The sequence below is a fragment of the Grammomys surdaster genome, unplaced genomic scaffold (assembly GCF_004785775.1).
Source record: "Grammomys surdaster isolate TR1022 unplaced genomic scaffold, NIH_TR_1.0 63, whole genome shotgun sequence".
NCBI classification, from domain to species: domain Eukaryota; kingdom Metazoa; phylum Chordata; class Mammalia; order Rodentia; family Muridae; genus Grammomys; species Grammomys surdaster.
In genome coordinates, this window is record NW_021604565.1 from 23,788,695 (window position 1) to 23,811,578 (window position 22,884).

At 34.7% G+C, this 22,884-nt stretch overlaps 1 protein-coding gene across 3 annotated transcripts in view; it reads right to left on the minus strand.

Annotated features, from left to right (window-relative positions):
- The window catches only part of Csmd3 (CUB and Sushi multiple domains 3), a 1,130,934-nt gene that overhangs the window by 237,069 nt on the left and 870,981 nt on the right, over positions 1 to 22,884 (minus strand). For all 3 annotated transcript variants that reach the window (XM_028765583.1, XM_028765601.1, XM_028765593.1), the window contains one exon: positions 5,219 to 5,335. In XM_028765583.1, coding sequence (XP_028621416.1) covers positions 5,219 to 5,335 — 117 coding nt within the window. The remainder of the gene's footprint in view (positions 1 to 5,218; positions 5,336 to 22,884) is intronic.

The following is a 22,884-nucleotide window of genomic DNA, read 5'->3' on the forward strand; positions in this document are numbered from 1 at the left end:
AACTTTTGTAAGTTGTCCTTTGTCCACAACATATGTGTTGTGGCACATGCATTTACAAATATATGCACACGCTATAAGTAAATAACTCGAAGTAAATAAATAAATGTAATGATGTTGTAAGAATTTTAATTGTGTGATGTAAATGATACCATAAGAAAATAAACTTGTTTCAATATAAGAGTTTCTTTGAAACAATTTTATACTGTAGCCAAAAGAAAGAAATTGAACATAGTGAAAGCTACGTAAACAAAAACCACAAATAAAAACAAAATCAAAACTTCTTTTGGCTGGAGGTAGTATCATGACTCCGTTATTGAAAGGATGGGACTGTGAAGATGGCTGATGCCCTTCTGAGCTGCATCCTGAAACCCTGACTCCATTGGCAGGAAACACAAAAACATCTTACAACATCAAAAAACACCTGGGGCAGTGCAGAGAAGATTCTTACCAACTAGACTGAAGAAATCTTCAGGTGATTTAAAGATTTAGGAAGGTGACACACGTGTAATGAAGAGACTAAGCCAATGATCAAATAAGAGACAAACAAAGCTTGATTGGACAAGAGAAGATTTTACATCTGTTTACCCATTTCCTGGATATCTTCCCTCAAAAACTAGTCTAGAGATGGTATGTGCTAAGAAATAGGTTGAATGATGACCTTTTAGAAGATGGAATTCTCTAGAGATCTGACCAGAAAATTAAGTCACTTTACACATATCATATTCAAAATATTTTACAAGTTAGGCTTCTCCACAAAATTTCAATCTAAGTTTGTAGTCTCTATAATGAATACCTTATATGTCATTTATGTGATGATTAATATTAAATTTTCCATTTAAAATTATGTTAATATAGCTTGTACTCTATTGTTTTAATTAAATATTGTCCCCCAAACTTATAGCAATACAAAAGTTTAAGAATATAATCACATGTGAAAGATGAACTTAACAGATTTTAGTGGTTAAGCAAGGTGATACCAAGCTTATTTAAGTGGGCCCTAAATAACTGTTATCATTATGATTTAGCAACGTAATTATCAGTCTGAGAGATAAACAGGATTCCAACAATGCCCTGTAGTGATGAGTTCAGCATCAGTCATTCAGCTACCAGCCCAAGAAGTCAAGTCTTTCCTGGAGTTACTAAGTGTGTAGCCTATAGTTAAAGCAGCCTTTGGGCATGCACGCACTGTGCTTTATGGAGAATCTTGCTGTAGGAATTTGATGGGCACTGAAGAGAAATCAAGGTTGGAAAACTGAGACAGATTACGGCTCTAATACACCAAGTGAACCTACATTGTTGTGTAGCTGATTATGTTATTATAAACTATTCCTGTTCATGAAAGCAGATGCTCAAGTTTTCTTAAATTCTATCTCCTCTGTGCCTAAAGGATTTCTTTGCCAACTGTTCAGACACGTATCTACATTTTGGCCCTCTAAGGTGTGTTTTTCTCATTGAGCTTTACAATAAAAATGTCAGTATCTTTTATCTCAAGAGAAAAATCCAAAAACAAAACAAACAAAACAAAAAACCTTTGATTTCTGGCTGAAGTTGTCACTTATCCCATTTCTGCTTTATTTTCCAGCAAACTTTTGGAATAGATATTCACATTTCCTGATCGGTTTTACTAAGTCCACATTACAGATCGTTATTAATTACTTAGGTCTTGATGCTCTGTTAAATGTTTATATTGATAGCAAAATTTTTCTTACATCATGTTAAGAGTTTACACCATCTATAGTATTTCACCTGTACAGAAGTCAAAGTAAAATTGGGTTGCATATTTTCTCACATACTAATACATGAATAATTAAGTATTCAAACTACTTGAAAAAACACTAATCATGATTGACAATTGAAAGCAGGAAATAATATATGTTTTGCTAAGTATTATTTTAGTATGAGAGTCAAATCAAATAGCTTAGTACTGTAAAGTAATAGCAAAATACCAATAAACTTTACCCAACTAACAAACTTTTATTCTTATTGGAAATAGAACTGGAAACCTAGAATATAAATATTGGAAAATTGCCTTAAGATGTGAGGTTCAATTTAATACCAATAAGATGCATAGAAACATTATGAGGTGTCAATCTTCCTTAGAGTACGAGGAGGATTGGTATTTACTGGCAAGCAGTCTGCTCTTAGTAAGCAGAATTAAATCATGTACATGTGTATCCTATGTGAATTCAACTAAATCCCAGGCAAAAACACAGAAATGTGCATGATCAGATAACACACAACCTGTGGGAAGCACATTATCCCCTCTGGATCAGTGTGAAGCAATTGTCTTCTTTTCTTACACTGAGGAATTATTGAGAGGCAATACAGTGTATTATAGATGATCTTTTATGAATAGCATAGAATATTTTCACTTTTAATGTTTTAATATATGATTCTTCTCCAACAGTAACTATTTCAGAGCCTTGGCTCCTATTCAAAAGGCAATGGGAACAAATGAACAGAGTGTTTTTGACAGATAATGTGCTAAATGATTTACACGTCAAGTTCTAAGAGCATTCCCATCTAAAAGATATAAAAGAAGGAATGATCATAATTTGAAACAAATGACAAGAACAGAGAAAAATGTGAGAAGTGATATGTGATAAAACGATAGAAAACATGATAAGAAATAGCTCAATGTGGCAATAGCAGGGAGTTATGGCAAAGTGAGAAAGAGAGCAGACAGAGGCAAAATAGGAATTTGATTTGTAGGGAGCCACTGACCATTGCTTAATCATCTCATACCAAAGAGCTAGAGGTACAGACAGGAAGAATGAAATGACCCGTCTGTGTTTAATCCCACAACCTTGCCCTCAGTAAGCGATGAGACACAATTGGAAGAGCTGGATGTGTACATATTTGAGAATCTGACATTTATTTATACAGCTTACTTAACATTGGATTTAATAACTAAATAATGCAGATAATTGTTTTGTTTTCAAGCCATCTGAATTTTAAGAACTAGTTCAACTGCTTATCTAGGTCATTTGATTTGTTCACCTTTTTCTTCTTTTTTGGGGGGGTGGTGGTGGAAAGTATAGCTTTAGAGAATGTTCCATATGAATGTGAATGCAAATGAAGGAGTCATCGTGTGATTGAAAGTATGTCAAGCATTTTCTCAAGTGGTGAAGCGTAAGTGTAATACGATTTCATGGTTTAAGCAGTTATCATCACTGTTCTGAAGATGAGAAAGTCAGGCTGGGCTGAAACTGTAACTTGTCAAACAGCAGCAATGACAACAAGTTGTTGAGTGAAAACCTGAATCCAGAAATAAGGTTCTAGGCTGGAATTCTCATGCCCAGGGTATTTGAGCATGCTGTATAAGAAACAAACTTTTGATACACTCATCTCTCTTCCTTTGCTCCTCTCTTTCTTTTTTACAGAATTTTCATTCACAAGTAAAGAATTCATGAAAATTTCCCAAAGTGAAGCAAGGTGCTCTAATAAGAACTCATATGTTTAAAATTATAAATAGAATGAATATGGAACATTAATAAAACAAAATTAAATTTTGTATTAATAAACCAAAGTATACTTAACCCGAGATATGTTTTAGAAATCATTCATGCTTATCTCCGTATGGCATTATTTTTAAGCTAAAAGGATTAAATTCAATTAATATTAATCTGCCAAAATAAATTTACATTAATTAGGAATTTATTAAGTAATTACTATTTCAATCAATACTTTTTTATACTCTTGTGAAATATACACAAACTACTGTCAAATATCACTATGGCGACTGGCATGTATACATGTCAAAAAATAAAATGCCTAATTTTTCGCTTTCTTATTCTTCTGGCCACATGGCTTCTTCCAATGGGAGTAGAACAGAGAAAATTAATAGCTTTCAAAGAGAACTTAGAGAGCTATGCATTTTCTGTACAATCATTCAGTGAAGTCTGTCAGCAACCATGTAATGTTTTTTGCATCTGTGATCCATAAAATTTTTAAAGGCAGAGGATGCTCTTGGACACAAAGGCAATGCCCATGAGGTCCTGGCCCGTACATAAGAGGATGATATTCTTTCTAAATGGTCACTGTCCTCAATACTGAAAAACTCAAACATGTTTAGATCGGTCAGTATGTTGGCTTGAAGACATACTTCACACAGTACTGAAACTTACATCTTACTAATGCTAGCATCATAGCCAGCATTAGCACAATGATAAAGTGGAAAGTTAAATACTTCCTGTCTGATGGCCATGTTCTCAATTAAGATGAGATTCTTAGACTAGATTTAGAGGCAGGAAAGGAGAATGTATAGGTAGTAGTATCTGGTTTCAAGAAATTGGACTGGAAACATCAGCTTATTTTATGTGTCAGCAGCAGAAATAAGTTGTTATCCACTGGTGCTATTGATAAAATTCCATGTCTTTCTGATAGAGTACTGAGCCATCTAGACCAAGATATTCACGATGGCTACAACGAATCCTTTGTCATACGGCAAAATGCTGTCAATCTGAATTCTGAAAGTTTACGAACTTTCAGCCACTCTGGAAACTCTTTACTGCTCATTAAATTTCCCTTGACTACCTATGTATGAACAGAGCTTAGTCTGGGACAAATGCAGCTGGACCTCAGGGTAAACAACTTTTTAAGCCATCTACATGACTTTTAAGACCTACAGTCAATCAGGCAGATGTTGAGACAGCAAAGGACACAGAATATTCTCAGTGCTAATATACGGAAGATTTTCAGGTTAACAAGAGGATCTGAACTGTTCTTTGTTGTCAAATTTATAGTCATTGTTCTAGAACTTAGATTTATTAAATCAAACTGTTTCTACTCTGAAATGTGTTAATAAATTATTAACCTGATATAAGTTTTATAAATAATTCTGTTACTGTTGCAATAGTTATATGTTTGAATTTATGTATATATTGCTTAGCAAATTTTGCTTTCTGCTCCAGTAATTTCTTATCTTATGTCATCCCAATAAGAAGGCACTTGCAAGGTTACTGGATGTTTTTATTTTTAAAAATTAAAAAACAATCCTGTTTTCATTTTTGTATTGTTGTTCACCTGTACACTTGACTGTTGTTTCAGATTAAATAAAATGACCTTAGTTTTATCACAAAGCTACCACTTAAAAAAATTGCAGAGTAAAGCAGTTTGTGAACTGTAGATAGTCTCATGAAAACTGCTCCAATAACATGTAGTGAAAGTTAGGCATATCTAGAAATGAAGAAGGCACGCTGAGATGAATCTTACTTACCAAACTCCTTGGGAACTGCTATCGAATAAACACAATTGTGGTCTACACTGTAATTTTTGGGGTAGTTTGGTGATAGCACTGTGCCTTCTGAACCTGTTGAACGACTTCCACAGGGTGCTGTTGAATAAAAATAATAAAATAAAATATTTATAAAAACCATTCAAAAATTTAAATTAGGAATAGTTTCTTGATCTATAAAAATTCAGTTATTAAATTTTAAACTTAAAATTTATTTTCCATGCTTATCCAAGTCTTTTTAACATTAAGTACTTTTTAAAAAAATGAAGTATGTATAAAACTTCATAAGCTTCAGAATTTACTGTCTACTAAAGCAAAGCAATATAACTATCTTACAATAGTTATTTCTAAAAGTAATAATGATGGCCTCTCATTTATAAACTTGTAAACTTAATAATATTATTGTAATGATGAGAAAGCATATATACACATATGAGAGCTGTCAGGTATTGCAATATTACGCAGATTCTACTGTTATTATGCTGTTGCCAAGTTAATTATTTATTTACATGGACATGGATGGTTTTAGAAATACATTTCCTCACTCTCAGCTACTGGTTCTGAAGCTGTGGGTTGCATATCAGATATCCTGTATATCTGATCTTTACACTACAATTTATACAGTAGCAAAATTACAGTTGTGAAATAGCAACAAAATAATTTTATGGTGGTCGGGGTCACCAGAACATGAGAAACTATAGTAAAACGTCATAGCATTGGGAAGGTTGAGAAGCACTGCCCTAAGCCTTGACTTTCCTCTCCAATCTTTATCTGCCTTGAAGTCAAATCAGTTCACGGTGCATTGAAACTGATTCATTTGTTACCTTAGACACAAATTTCCCAAAAAAGATGAAGCTGAAAGCATCTGATAAATTACTAGAAAGTGTTCCTGTCATTTAGAAGACATAAGGTCCACTAAGATTCATGGTGAGGATATAACTTGTGGTTTCCTACACAGAGAAACTTAAGATGCTGTTAAATATTCATATATCCATGAGAGCTCATATTCTGTAAGCAGAGAGATAACTTAGAAAACAATGAACAAGGAGCGACTGAAATGAGGACCTAGGTTGCACCAAAAGCTCTTGAATAAAGAAGCTATAAAATATTTTGGAAGCTGAGCGGAATGATTAATTTAAAAAAGAAAGTTAACTAATTTGTTTGAAAAAGAAATTTCAAGAGACAAAATGTCTGGTTCTGTAATGGCAGTTCTAATTATTAAAGTAGTCTGAAGCCTCCTGAAACACACTGGGGCAATAGGAAAAAGTCCCACAGAACATGTATCGGTCTATGGAGGACAGGTTACATCTCTAGCTTGCAATAGAACTTGGTTGACCAAGTAAGTGGTCCTAGATTTGCTGAAATTGTTTCAGAGAATAAGTGAAGTCAGGCTATGTGTGGCAGCGTTGAAAAGCCAATTAGTCTCTTCTTTGAAGCTGTAAAAGGAAGTTTAAATTAGGGGAATTGTGAAAGACTGGAGACTCCAGGACCATACCATGACTGCCAGGGATGTTACAGGATTGAAGTAAAGTTAATCTAAGACAGAGGCCATAGAAGTTATAGGAGACAAGCTAGAGGAGTGGGGCTGGCTAAACCCATTGGCATCCAGCAAATTTCATAACATTTCTGATTCTGGACACAATGCTTTATTATTTAATGTTTTCTGTGCTATATTTTGCTCTAGTTATTCATTACTATTCCCTGATTTGTTCTTCCACTATGGAGTGGGAGTATTTGGTCACATTGAATATTGGAATTACATAACTACCTTTTTAATTTTATAGAGGTTTTTGGTTAAGAAATTGTCTTTAGTTTCAGATGAGACAGATTTCAGACTTGAAAATTAGTAGAATTTCTAGAGATTGCATAGACTTTTAATGTTGCATATTATTTTTTCATTATAAAATGATGAAGAGACTTTGGTGGGGATGAATAGATGATTATGATTACAAGTGATGTTTTGAGTATGAATTTGTCAAGGGGAACATTTTGAGTGTTAATCTCAACTTTCAACTTGATCATGATTAGATTATTGAAGTGGGAAGACGTACTCATTGTAGGCAGCACCATTCCCTGTGCCTGAATCCTGGATTATATGAAGAAGAGCGACCAAGCTAAGCATACATCTTCTTCTCTTCTTGTTTCCTGAGTATTCGATGTGACCTGTTGTCTCAGTCTCCTGCCATTTGCTTCTAATCTACCATGATGAATTCTACCTTGATTTATGAGCCACAAAAAAATGTTTTTGTTCTAAAACTTTTTTTGTCATAGTATTTTATCACAACAGGAATAGTAACTTAGTACAAGATTTAGGTTTTATGTTTGGAGTTTGTTAAACAATGCTTTATTTGTTTTATTATTAAAATGTGGTAGTAGATTTAGGTATCCCAATAACTGTGGCAGTTCGAAAAGTCCATGCTTTTGTTAATTTCCACTCAAACTTTAAAAAAATAAAGTAATATTTTCAAAACATCAATTTTGTGTTGACCAAGGTTGTGATAGCTTATTTCATCTGTTTTTTTAATATTCAGCAAAAGCAGATTAAATATCTGGAACTAAGATAATAAATCCAGAATGTTCAAGAAACAATAAAATGATATGATGATAATAGCCAACAGTCCTTTTTCTCACCAACTCTTATCCTTAAAATGAGATTAGCCAGGTATATTTCTATTTCAGCACTGAAAACCTTATCCAGCTGCTAAAAGGAGTGGAGAAGGCAGATTTGGGATGGAGATGGCAGAGGGGGTAACTGGGATTTCATTTGAGATGTAAACGGATGGGCTAATTAATAAAAATTAAAAAAAGAACTAATGGCTCATTGTGCTTTCTTCCTGATTTTAAGGTGTTATAAAATCATACTTTGAATATACATGATAGGATGTTCTATTTTTTATATTTGAGAAGTATAAGTGAAAATGTTGCCTTTTAATTCAGGTTTAGCACTGTGACTAAGTCATGAGTACACATGTGGCATCCCACATTTTCTAAGCCTGTCAACTCTGATTTATTTCATGTGTGGTATTCTGCGTCATGCACAATACAGACTTTGATAGAAATTTTTACTCATAAACATGAAGGATTTCTGCATGAATATATAGAGATGGCTGATGGTTTGATGTCCTATGGTCACTAATTATAGGTCCTATGAACCAGCAGTTCTCAATCTGTGCATCTGTGACCATTTGGTAGTCAAAGATCTTTTTACAGGGGCCACCTAAGACTATTGAAAAATGAGATATTTATATTACTATTCATAACAGTTCTAAAGTTACATTATGAATTATCAAAACAAAATAATTTTATGGGTGAGGGTCACCAAAACATGATGAGCTATTTTTAAAGGATCACCAGTGCTGTAGGAAGGTTGAAAATCAGTGCTGTAAACATTTCTGGTAATGTGTTCTTTGTTTCTCGTAGTCAACATGACCAAATTCATAGCCAATGAAGCCTAACATTATGCTGGTTGGCAATAATTGAGAAGTATGTGATTATATAAGAGAGAGTTATACTAACAGATAGAAACCTAATGTAATAGATCTGTTTTATGCTTATCCAATATAAATAGATGACACTGAATCTCCTAATATTGGACTGTAGCATCTCTACATATTCTTATTTCAATTTCATAATAGTAGTGAACTTGGGAAAAGGGCAGCTTTTGCCTTCCTTTCTTATAACAAATAGAAGATAAAAAGGTATATGAAAAACTTTTTTTATCATTTCATCAAACTAGCCTTTTTCTGAAAAGAAATTATATTTACCATAAAACTTCAAACAGGAAGCCTTATCAGCTCATCATTTGAAATCCCATCATTTGAAATTTGATTATAAATGTTATAAAGTTATATTTTGATGGTATGTTATTTGACACACTGAACCAACTAAGCAGGGCTCACAGACACTAAAGTGGCAAGCTTGGGGCCGGCATGGGACTGTACTAGGTCTTCTTCTCATAAGAGAAGTGGAGGGAGGGGAAACTGTGGTTGGGAAGAATGATATGTGATAAGAATCTATTTTCACTTTTAAAAAGTTACATTTCTCTGATTAAATATACAAATGAGACAAAGACACAAGATGCTATTTTTTATATGATACTACAGTTTAGGTAATTCAATGGATGTTTGAAAAGACTCTTTGATGATAGAAAACTATTTTTCAAGTTATATTTTATAGGACCAGAATTCTCTAGAGCTCACTTTGCAAAGTAACACATTGATGTTGGTGAAAGGTGCCATCCTGGCAACTGTCCTAATGTTTACATAGCTAATTATAATTAATCACTACTTTGCAGCACTGGGAAATTATATTTTGTGTGTACATACAGAGCCAAATTATTTTAGGGATTTAAAATGTTAACATTCTCTTTCTAAAACAGGCCATTACTCTTATTCCCTCTCCCTGACCCAAGGTCAAGTAAAACACTGATTAGCTGTTTATACGCTAGGGTCAGTTATCAGCTTCTCTCTATCTGTTCTACTTTATTTGTTATAATTCAGACACTCAGCAGCTTCTACATGGCTATTCCAGTCACAAGTGTTCTTACTCCTGCTATTGATTTTTCTGACATACAAGTCTTATTATGATTCACCTATTTCTCTAAGAACAGTGTAACGTAAAAAAACAAAAACGTCTCTAGGTTATGTTAGATAACTAAGTAAACTTCAATTAGCAATGCCAGACTGCCGTGAAATGATGTCCAAAGCACACAACACAATTATCTTTACGAGAAATTATGCTAGGAACATTGCCTAAATCCGATTCAAAATCCAAATAGATCCTCTACTAATCAACCATACACAATGTTGGTTTTATTCTGTCTGATTCGAGCTCCATTTTGGCAGTTGATTTGATTATTGGACACCACTATAGATTTTTACTGAGGGTTAAAACTATATGGACAATGAGTAGCCTTAATCATTTGAGTATAATCAATAGAATCATGTTTAAATATGAGGGTTGTGTTGATTCTGGATTTCACTGAGGGAACAACAAATCCATGCCAATTGGAAGTATTAATCCATGCTACTGTTGTATCTACACGGGACAACCTTCAGTGAGTGTGTATAAAGTCACATATAGTTGAAATTCTCATTTTAATTACACTTTTTGAAAAATTATTTTTTTCATACAATGAATGTACTCTAATCATGCTTTTCCCCTCCATAATTCTTCCCAGATACTTCCCACCTCCTGTCTACATATCCAGCTCCATGCTCTCTCTCTTCTCCCCTTTCTCTCTCCCTCTCCCTCTCCCTCCCTCTGTCTCTGTCTCTGTCTCTCTCTCTCTCTCTTTCTCTCTCTCTCTCTCAGATAATCAAACAAGTATATATTCTCAGTTTTCTGAGGAACTGCAATATTGATTTCTAAACTGGCTGTAAAAGGTTTCATTCCCACCAGCTTGCAGAGATGTTTCCCTTATTTGATATTCTCACCAGCATGAGCTGTTACTTGTGCTTTTGATCTTAGCCATTCTGACAAGATGGAATCTCAATGCCATTTTGATTGCATTTCCTTGATGACTAGGAATGTTGAACATTTCTTTAACCATTTCCCAGACATTTGAGATTCTTCTTTGAGAATTCTCACTCAGCTATTTCATAGCAGATTTATTTATTTATTTATTTATTTATTTGGCTTTCTAAAGAAATTTTTTTTTTCAGGAGTAAATGGGCTTAATTATTCCTGGCTGCACGTGCTATGACAACTCATCGGCACATTCAAGGAAGCAAAGATTATACCTTTTCACGGTTAACCTAGGAAGGTTTTCAAAATTATTTCAAAACTATTATCTTTGGCCACAAGTATCACTACCAGGGAAGTGTCAGCTCAAGTCTGTAAATGGTAGAAGCTTTATTTATAACAGCCAGAAACTAGAAACAACTTACAAATCCTACAACCAAAGAATGGATATAGAAAATGGCATATTTACACAACGGAATATTACTTAGGTGCTAAAAAGTTTAACACCATGAAACTTATAAGTAAATGGATAGAACCTGAAAATATTTCCTGAGTGAGGTAACCCAGACCCAGGAAGACATGCATGGTATGTACTCACTCTAAGTAAGTATTACTTAAAGGTGTTACTTAAAGGATAATCATGTCATAATAATCATGTTATAATCTATAGACCTGGTGAAGCTAAGAAAATGGAAATATTTGAGGGGGTGCACATGAATCTCCCTGGAAAGGAGAAATTAATAGATTCCGTGGAAAGACTGGGGGTGGGTGGTGATGGGAACACAAGAGACTAAGTTGGGGCAGAGGAGAAGAAGATTACTGGGAGAAAGGACTGGAATTTGGGGGTGGCATTTCCAGGGTGATTTGGAAACTTAATGCAATGGAAACTCCATGGAATATACAAGGGTGACATAGTAAAGTCTCTTAGTGAAGGGGAACATGGATCCTGAACTGGCCACTTTCTGTGACCAGACAAGGCTTACAGTGCTGGGATTGGGATATTAACCTAGTCACAAAACTTTAGACCTGCAATCCGTTCTGCTTTCCAAATGTGCTAGGGCAACGGTAAGCACAGAACTTGTGGAAGTGGCTAACCAATTTAATGTGCATGCCACCAGAGAAAACCCATTTTTGACACTGAATGGAAAGCAGAGTGTGGATAGCCTGGGCAGCTATGATAGAACTAAACACAACTAGCAAAAAAAAAAAAAGTGAATAAAATGATTCATGACATTCTTTTATTCTCATAGACTGGAGTCTAGGATAGTTGTCCGCAGAGAGGATTCTTCCAGCAACTGATGGGAGTAAATATAGAGAACCACAGCCAAACATTAGCCAGAACTTGGGGAACCCAGGCATAGTCGGGGTGGGGAGAATTGTAGGATCTGGAGAGTGTGAGGACACTATAAAAACACAGCCCACAGAACCAAATAAGGAGGCTTATAGGGGCTCATAGAGACTGAAGCAACAATCAGGGAGATTTTATGGATCTGAGCTAGTTACTCTGCATGTATGATATAATTGTGCACCTTGGTGGTCTTATGGGAATGGGGGTTTTGTCTATACTTGGACTAATTTCCTCCTACTGGGTTGCTCCATCCAGCTTTGATATAAGGATTTGTGCCTACTCTTACTGTAACTTTTTATGCCCTGTTCAGTTGGTATCCCTGGGAGGCCTGTTCTTTTCTGCAAGGAAATGGAATAGAAGTGAATCTGGGGGAGATGGCAGGAGTGACTAGGAGGATTGGACGGAATGGAAACTGCAGGTAGGATGTAAGATATCAGAGAAGAAGGAAGAAAGAAAGAAAGAAAGAAAGAAAGAAAGAAAGAAAGAAAGAGAGAAAGAAAGAAAGTTTTCAGAGATAGAAAAACAAACAAAAACAAAAAGCCAAGCCTAACTTAAAAAAATATTTCAAGAAGATAATTCAATCTCTCTCTCTCTCTCTCTCTCTCTCTCTCTCTCTCTCTCTCTCTCTCCCCCTCTCTCTCTCTTTCTTTTTTCTCTCTTTCCTTCCCTCCCTCCTTCCCTCTCGATCTCTCTGTCTCTGTCTCTCTCTGTTACACACACACTCCCATACCCACCCATACACACACAGCAGATGCACACATGCACACAAACCACAAAATTAGAAACCAAATGCATTAAAAAAATGCACTGAGGAACCAACTATTATGTACCAATGATAGTTTTATTCCTGAACTATGTATGTGATGATAAAGCTGACAAGGAAGACAAGAACAAGTTTTGTAGATTTTTTTTTGTCATAAAGAAGAATTTCTACTTGTGGTTTGAGCCAAGACACGAGTGTGTGATAGAGAAGAACAAGTGTCCCTTTGGCAGAAAGTGAACTCAAACAGCAAACCAATAACATAGAGATACCTTTGGAGTGTTCAGGTATATTAGAGGCTTCATAATACATGCAACAGAGCCTCGAGCTACTTGAAATTTCCTATCTGTCTCTTTACTTTTGTAATATATAATTTATTATCAAATATACTGCATAATGAAAATTATTATATTTAAATTATTCTCAGAAACCAAGTTAGGTAGTTTGAAAAGCAATGTCTTATTACAGGTCACAGAAGAGCAATAGACTATATTAAATCAATAATTTACTAGCTGTGACCTGTGGTCCTTCAGTTTCAAAGAACTGCTGTACCTTACAAAACTGCTGGTCCACTTCTCATAAATTTCTTATGCTCTGATATAGCCTGATTGAATGTCACAACGCATAAATTCTTTTATGGAACACATTTGAAAGATCCCCATGGAGCATTGTTTTAAAACATAAAACCTTTCCAGACCCTTAAACTCTCTGTTATGAATTTTAACACAGACAACTATTATTTCCAGTATTGACCTTAAAATTAAAGCTGATGCTTTTCTTTCTCATGTTTGTTCAAAATTTTGATCTTTGTAGAAATATCCGTGTATTCAGCTATCCCTTTCATGGCTATGTTCATGTCTCTTATATACACATAAGTATTTCATTTTGCTTACTTGCTTCAGTGATACAACCTCCAATGGTGATTTTTTTCCTCTTTAAATTTATAATGGTAATAAATGTGCTTTTAAATTAAAATCATACATTGCATTTCATTTAATATATATTGGATGCTTTCTTTTCGTATATTCTTATCTCCTTATCAATTGAAGAGTAAATAATATCGCTGTGAGTTTTCCTTTGCTCTCTTTATTTTAGAACAGAAGCTAAAATCATTCTCCATCTTCCCTGTAATAATTTTGTTTTATAAGCTCATATTATTTTGAAGCTATTTTAAAATATTTATTTTATTTTGATTATGATTATATGTATTGGGGTGAGGGGAGGTGCCTGGGTAAATGCAGGTGCCTATAGAGTCCAGAAGACAATGATTCTCTGGAGTTGAAGTTATAAAAGATTGTGAGCATCCCTGTGTGTTTCAGAAATCATACATAAGTTGTCTACAAAAAAGTAGGAGATCTTTTCTTATCTTTCCTATACTCTAGTCCTTCATGCTACATTTAATAGCAATTTTTTTCTTCACAACATGGTAACTACCAGCCATGCAAGGCACATTAATGACTCAATATGTAAAATCAATAGGTTGTAAGAGCTATCTCTGTCATCTCATGAATTATTTGGACTTATTTATTTGATATTGTTGACCTGAAAGGTTTCCCTTTACTCAAAATGATTCTGTGAGGTATGGCTCCTATCAGTGTATACTTCCAGAGAAAGTCTTTCAATAGCAAATGCTAGGAGTTAGCTGGCCTCTTTGGATAGATCTTTTCTTCTGACATAGAAATTTAGTAGCACTCCTGAAGATACATGTGGTTAATGTGTGAATGGAATAGCACTATTTTTGACTCTCCATTTTAGACATTAAGATATAATACAAATACTATAAAAGTCATCTGCTTAGAGTGCAATTTTGAGTGAGCTTTATCTTGTTGACAAGTTGTGTAGCCAATGTGACTATCTAGTTCCTAGACATTCTCCTCATCATTATAAGAATTTCAGCACGCAAAAGTAGCCACCTTCCATTTCCTGCAATCGCACTTCTGTGACAGGCACAAACCTGTGATTCTGTGATAAAGCATACATGACAATGACAACCACTTAAGATGACTGCTAGTGAATTATTGATCCTTTGTGAAGTTAAAATCCTTCATACGGTTTAGTTAGAATTGGATTTTTTGAGCCATTTTAAGGGATGCTAATCTGTTATTTTTTGAAATTATTTAAAACATAAGTATGTTTGTATAAGGTAATTTTATAAAGAAAACTTTTTTGTAATATTTTCTACTAAAGCTTCAACTCAGTGTTGCTCTCTTTGGAAGTTTGCCTTAAATTAGATGTTATATAAAGCACCTACTGTTGTACAGTACTCCTTTGGGTAATTTTAGGAGAAAAACTGACATCCAAAATCATATCTGTCATTGTTTATATGGTTCATTAATATCTATTTCTAGATTATTTGAGATACTAAGTTAACGGTTGTATGCTTTCAATATTATTTGTTCCTTTAAAACAAAGTATGGTGCCTCAATACACAGTGAATTTTGCTAAATATATTATATTAAGAAAGCAAATGAGGGCTGAAGAGGTGGCTCAGTGATTAAGGACACTGAAAGTTTTTCCAGAGGTCCTGAGTTCAATTCCCAGGAACCATATGATGGCTCACAACCATCTGTAACGGGATCTGATGCCCTCTTCTGGTGTGTCTGAAGACAGTTATAGTATACTCATACACATAAAATAAATATTTTAAATTAATTTTTAAAAAGAAAGCAAATAAAATATGCATTATTAATATTTCCTCATTGAATAAATACATGGAATTTAAAATTATCAAATCTTAAAAGCCTTTTATGGTAAAATAGGATTTAGTGATGATGATGATAAAACTTCATCCTTTTGGAAATAAAAATAAAATACTTAGTCTTAAAATTGAGCTTCACTTTTTACCAGTCATTCTTGGAAGCAAGACAACTATGAATTGAAATGGAAAGAGAGAGCATATGTTCAATCACACCCAAACTCAGGTCGAATGAATGAGCAACTGACTCCTTTTCTTCTGCAATTTTCTGGAAGACATAATGAGCTTTCCTGGGGCTTTAAGAACATCAATTAGATTTCAACAGTTCCAAGAAGTTACAAGGCATAGACATCAATGCAGCAGGGGAACCTCCTTAACTGCTTACTCCTTCCTGGAGAAAGATATGGTCTTTGTGGTACATTCTACAGTACACTGCTGTCCTCAGGGAGGAGCTGACATCTTTAATTTTGTTAGTATGCCTCAAAGATAAAAACTACACAATTGCTTCCCAAAGGAAAACAGAATCATTTCAATTCAAGTCCCTTTCAATGTATTGATCTCTGGCTGGTTGTTGCGGATCATGTGGATAAGGTTATCTTCTCTGTTATACTCCTTTAGAAGTCCAGTGGAGATACAAGAAGCAATATTGATAGACATATGGGAAACATCTGGCTACGAAACACAAGTCCATATTATACAACCTTTCTTTTCTTTGTTCCATGAGTTCCATAGGGAAAATGTAGTCTACATGTTATCTATATCCTAACCAAATTATTTTCTACCTGAGGTTTAACATTTTTCAACTTATTAATATAGAAGTCAAAGCATAGTGATATCAGCTACTGTACCTTGTCTTATCACCAGCAGAAATTACAGACATCATTATTTTTATCACAATAGTGGCACATATCTCAATATATTGTTTGTGTTCCTCAATACTGCAAACTACAGCCATTCTTAGACCTAGTTCTAGAAGTCATAATTAAAAATGTATATCAGAACCAGATGCATGCCAATTTTTGCTCCAATATTTATGTTTATAATCAGGGCTCAGAGAACACGGTGAAAGAGGGACCAAGAAGAGTGTGCAACTAGAAGACGAGGAGGCTGTATAAGGGTCTGGCCTCTGGACTTGACATGGCTGTTCCACATGTAAACTCACAGCATCTGTAATTACTCACATGAACAAGCCATTCACAAATGCCAGCATGGATGAAATAGGTGCTACACCCCTACCTGAGAAATTAGTAAGTCATGATGAATATGGACAGAGGATGATTTACTTTTCCCTTTTATGGACAGAGCACAGATAGTTTTCCCATGATATAATAGATGCCCTACACACAAATACACACACACACAAATACACATACACATACACACACACACACATGAACTGCATTAAATAGAATTAGTGGGTTATAAAAAGAAAATGATATAAATTTGAAAAGGTGTTGGACAATATTTTCCTGTGCTGGATGTCCTGGAGAAAGGGAGAGGGAGATGGTGATTAACAAGATACATTGTAACATGTATGAGATTTTTAAAAAGAAAACAAACTGGTAAAAATGAAATCGAAGCACAAACATGCTTTTATGTGTGTCTATGTGTTGTGTGTATGTGTATAAACATGTTCACATGTCTGTGGGTACATGTGTGGTTACTCATACATGTGCATGTATGTGCATGTCCTTATGGAGGCCGAGGGTTGATGTCAAATATCTGCTTCACTTTATAAATTAAAGCAGAGTCTCTCTGTTGAACCCAGAGCGCACCATTTATCTAGTCTCCGTAGCCAGCTTTCCCTGAAGTTGTCCTATTTCCAACAGGCAGGTTAGTACACTTGCCTTATGTTTGCGTACTTTCTGAGGATGCAGACTGTGACTTTCACATTGCATGGTCAATGCTATCTCCCTCCTCTCCATGGGCATTCATTATTGTATTTGCATCCTGAGATACATATACTGAATTATAATTTCAGTTTTCCCTTTGGGCTTAGGCACTTAAATGGCACTTCTTTTTTTTTTTTTTTGGTTTTTCGAGACAGGGTTTCTCTGTATAGCCCGGGCTGTCCTGGAACTCACTCTGTAGACCAGGCTGGCCTCGAACTCAGAAATCCGCCTGCCTCTGCCTCCCGAGTGCTGGGATTAAAGGCGTGCGCCACCACCGCCCGGCACGCTAAATGGCACTTCTAACAGAGCACTAAGGTTTTGTTGGTGTGTACCAAGTTTAGAAATCCTTACTCCAGTTATATAATTCTTCACTATCTTGCCTTGTCTCATTTTTCATCTGCTCTTATCCTCCAAGGAATTTTTTTCTGGAGGTATGCTTTGTCCTATAAAAATCAAGAATATTTTATCTGTGTTTGAGACTTCCTTCTTTCACTTATTTCTGATAAGATATATCAGTTTCCTGAATCATAAAAGTCCCTGAACTAGGCTTGGAACTGGGGAGAAATACCCTGTACTCGAGTTGAAATATGGCTCTTTAGAACAGCCTCATACTCCACTAACATTTCTGACAATTTAGTCTAATTCACTGAATTATGTATTGAGGATGGGGACCAATCTCAGTTGCACACACAGCTCAATTTTGTGTTTTTATAAATGTAATTCTCCCTTAGGAATCTTGGAGAAAGTCTTGGAGAATTTTGATCACTGGAGCTAAAAAGGTAACTTAGTAAAATTTTCTTTATTTAACAAAAGGAAGGGAAACATTAATGAACTTTAAGACAATAATGTTATTTTATTTGAAGACACTGTCACTTTACAGAGTAAGATGAACCAGCTCTCTGACCACTAGAACTATAAAACTGGGGATCTCATGGGTAAGATGAGATAAAAGACAAAAAACAAAAATGACAATGCTATTCTCATAGAAATACAATAAACTTAATTTTTCTTTATTGCTATTATTATTATTATTATTAATTCCTATTTTTGAGGAAAAGTACAAATTACTATAAGATGAACAAAAATTGTGATGTAGCAAAAACTGATCGTGAAAATTTCAACTTCCCAATTACTAAAATTACAGGCATTTATCACCAATGCTAGGCATTTTTGCTTTGTTTAAATTCCTGTAAAATTCCTTAAAAGAAAAATGTTCTGTTTAGTCTTTGAATGTTGTTTTGAAGATTGCCAGTAATGTGTGCTGCATTATAGATGTGTTTATTCAATAATGACATAGCTTTCATTAATTTTTATGTTATCTAGAAAGAATTGTTAGCTGGACTTTTGTCACCAGTAGAAGTAAGATTTGATGATACTTAGTTTGTCTTATTGATAACAACATTTGAATGTCTTTATGACTTTAATGTTACTATTACTAGACTACTTACTTTAGCAGTAATGAAAACAATCATGAGTTAACTCAACTTTCTGGATGTTTTTTCCCATTTGTTACAAACCCGGTAATATATTATAAGGTACCTTTGAAGTCTAAGCTAAATACCCATTATATGACAGCTTAGAGTTGCAGAGATGTGAATACGATAGTAATATCAAGGGCATGCCACCATCCTTCTGGAGACGTGGGTCAAATATGAACTGAAGCACAGCAAAAATGCACATGCTGAATAGAATTGATTTTCAGGAAAATGGTGTGCACACAGGGTGTTCCAAATAGCACTAATCCACAGCATCAAAGTTATACTCACAACATCATTAATGATGTCTAGACTGCTATGCTTGAGGCAGACTATCTGGATAGATAATGTATTTGTGAGTGTCTAGAAAATGGCAGGTCCTCAATAACACCAGATTTTCTTTTTGTTTCCTTTTAAGTAATATTTTTCACCCTAATATGAGAACAAAGCATACTTTGGTTTTATCCTAGTGTATTTCCACAGCATAAAATATGTTACAATTACTATTGCATCATCGGTGTCTTCTATCTGTAAACAAAATGACTGTGTGCTGCTGATGAAAGGCAAATATGGTTGATGATGCTCACAAATTGTTTAGGAGTACAGCTTGATTTTGTGAACCTTTCATCTTCATGATTTAATTATGTCAAAATTTTAAATGACAGCAAATGCTAGAAGTCTCAGTGTGTTAACTAGGTAAGCTACATATGCATTTATAATGGAATACTATTCTAGAGTTTTTATATACCTCTAAGACCTCTGGAATAAGAATTTTAGTTTAGAAGTATGGCGGGGTGGTGGTGGAGGGAAAGGACCATTCCCAGGCCTGTCGTATTAACTTCCATTCACCTTATTGTAGATGGAAAGAATTGATTCCTCCAAGTTTTCCTCCGATCTCTATATGGAAGTAGGTATGACACATATGTATACACATTCACCTGGAGCAAATTGTAATTTTTAAAAATGATTTTTAGTTATCAAGCCACATCTGAATAAAAGATTTAGGAAGATTTGTTTAGCTATTTATAGCAACATATTTGTTTGACAGATTTATACATCATTGCTGAGTAAATGAACACTCATAGTATACTATATGATTTACATTAATATTAGTGAAATAAAATTATTTTGTTAATAAACAAAGTTCTTTCAAGAGAAACAGCAATGAATATTTTCAAAAGAATTGCTAGGACTATGGCTGAAAGGTATCTATTAAGATCATTATTTTTTACTCAATGTTACATGTGAAAAGAAATGTGAAAACACATTTTAGACATTTAGTTAACAGTTTTATATAAATTTGTCTTAATTTAACTGCTCTATATAGCCTGAAGTAATATTCTAGGAATCAGTAGAAAACCTTTCATCTAACCATATATTTTTGATACCACATATCATTCTAAAAGATTTTTTTTAATGGTTACAGTTTGAATATGTTTTCTAAACTCCTGTAATGGAAACATAACACTCAGGGCAAATCTGACAGGCAGGTCCTCTAAGAAGAGATCAGGTCTTGAGAGCCCTTCCCTCTTGCACAGAATGGTGCTATTATCATTAGACTGGATTTTTATTTGAGGAGTAAGTTAATGAGAATCGATGAGTCTGGGTACCCTCCAGGCTCCCTCCATTTCAAGCTTTACCTTCGTCTTCTTGTATCTCGCAGAAAGGCACAGACTTGTCTTACCCCCAGGCCCACTCCATTTCTACCTCCACCTCTGTCTTGTTGTTTCTTGCAGGAAGGCCTACACTTGTCTTCTTTTCCTCTGTATTCCACCTGTACATCTTCCAACAAGAAGGTCTGATCCAGATGTGAATTTCAGATGTAAAATCCAGATGTAAAACTTTCAAGCTCTAACACTATGCTAAGTGTATGTACTTTCAGTAAATAACTGTCAAATATTCTGTGTAGCTGCAGAATGTACTAAAATGTACTAAAGTATCAACAAAAATATTCTAAGCATTCTTAGGTTATAGAAATTTTTTTTAAAAAGTCAATAAAATCCCACCTATGTAAGATTTTAGAAGCACAAGTATTTAAAAACATGACTTTAATTAACCATTAAGCTGTTTCTCCAGTGTCTGTGAGAATTTTTTTAAAGATATGCTACAAAATCTGCTAAAATAAAAATATTTATTGAGTATTAGTTTAGTTTTGAGTTTACATATCACTGTACTGTGATTGAACATGTGTTATCTCTATGGAAACCACGTGAAGTTATTCAGTAACTCTGTTTTTAAATAGGGCCTCATAGAAAATAGGACAATAGTAGGACAGACTAGCTTTGAACTCTCAGTGCGTCCAATTGCAAATAAAATCTAGCAGATAATACAGTAGGAATCAGGTAAGAAAGATAAGAGAAATACCTCTTGTCACACAAGAGACAGGCTTGAGGAAAATAAACGAAAGTAATGAGAGCTCAAAAGCCAATTAAGAACACTTTTCTAGACTCACCATTCAGGGATCTCTATGTTCTTCCTGAAGCTTTATGTTTTACTTCATCAGTCTTCAGAAGACTGGGCTGTCCACTGTTCTGAGCCAAAGCATACTCATCCCTATATTTACCCTCCCCTGCTGCCAAGTGTCTGCGTTGGTGACTGTCTTTTAAGGAGACATTTTTTCAGAGAGTAAATGCTTTTAAAATAAGAAAAACAGAAGTTTGTGCTGCATTGTCTTATATCATTGTGACACATGTTAGAGTTATCTGAAAGGGGGAACTTCAATTGAGAAAATATCTCCAAAAGATCTAGATGTAAGGCATTTCCTTAATTTTCTTAATCGATGGGAGAGGGCCCAGGTCATTGTGGGCAGTGCCATTCCTAAGATTCCTGGGTTCTGTATAAAAGGCAGACTGAGTAAGCCATGTGGAGGAAGTCATGGGGAGCAAGTCAGTAATCAGCAACTCTCCATGGCCTCTGCATCAGCTCCTGCCTCCAGGTTCTTACCCTGTTTGAGTTCCTGTCTGGACTTCTTTCAATCATGGACTGTTATGTGAAAGTGTAAGCCAAATAAACCCTCTCCTCCCCAACATGCTTTTTGGTCATGGTGTTTCATCACAGCAACAGAAACAAGAAGTAACACAGAGTTGTCAGGGAAACACACCATCATTTTATTTTCTTTAAGATCATTATCATTGGCATAGGAAATTCTAGAAAAAGCATAATAGGTAAAGAGAAGAGCAAATATTTAGAATCCAGGCCTTTATTTGGTAACAATATGGAATCTGACAATGAGGTATTCCCTTCTCTTTCCTTTCATGTGTGTTGTATACTATCAAACATACTGCACCTTAAATCTGGTCTGTAATTCCTCCACTATATCAAAAACTCATTTATGTAAGTAGTTCTCAAAACAAATCTACATGCAACAATTTCTTTCTTTCTTTTTTATTTTGTAGATCTAACATTACTGAATGGGTTTTTAGATAGCCCTGACTTGGTAGTATTTTCAATAGCCCCTAATCTTGCCTGACACAGTTTGGTGGCTATAAATCATGGAGGAAGTTTAAAGCAGGTTGTTGTATGGGAATGATAAGAGGTTTTTTTTCCTTTTCATCTTCAATTGTCTCTGATGAAGCTCATATGAAAATAATTGTTGTTCAATTAACTTAACATCACTCTGTAATTGCAAAAAAGCAAAAAACAAAACAAAAATAACAAAAAAAACCCAAAAATAAACAAACAGAAAAACCAAAAAAAAAAAAAAAATGAACACTTTTCTAAGCTGATTAGTAATGTGACCAAAAAGACAGTTTAAAAAAATTCCATTTATGGAGCTAGTATTCCCCAAGTAAAGGCAGGAACTTTACAACAAGGGCTCTCAGTGTGTCACACATTTCCATACTATCCTTCACTCATTCAGCCAGAAGGAGGCTCTAGTTCTGTCCTGTTAGTCCAGCTTCACTAGCCTGTACACCATCTTTCTCAACTCAAACTCCAAGAACAAGAAATCTTACAGGTTGGCATTCTGTGAATTGTTTGGAGTCAGATCTCTCCCAACTCCACCAACAAAACTTGT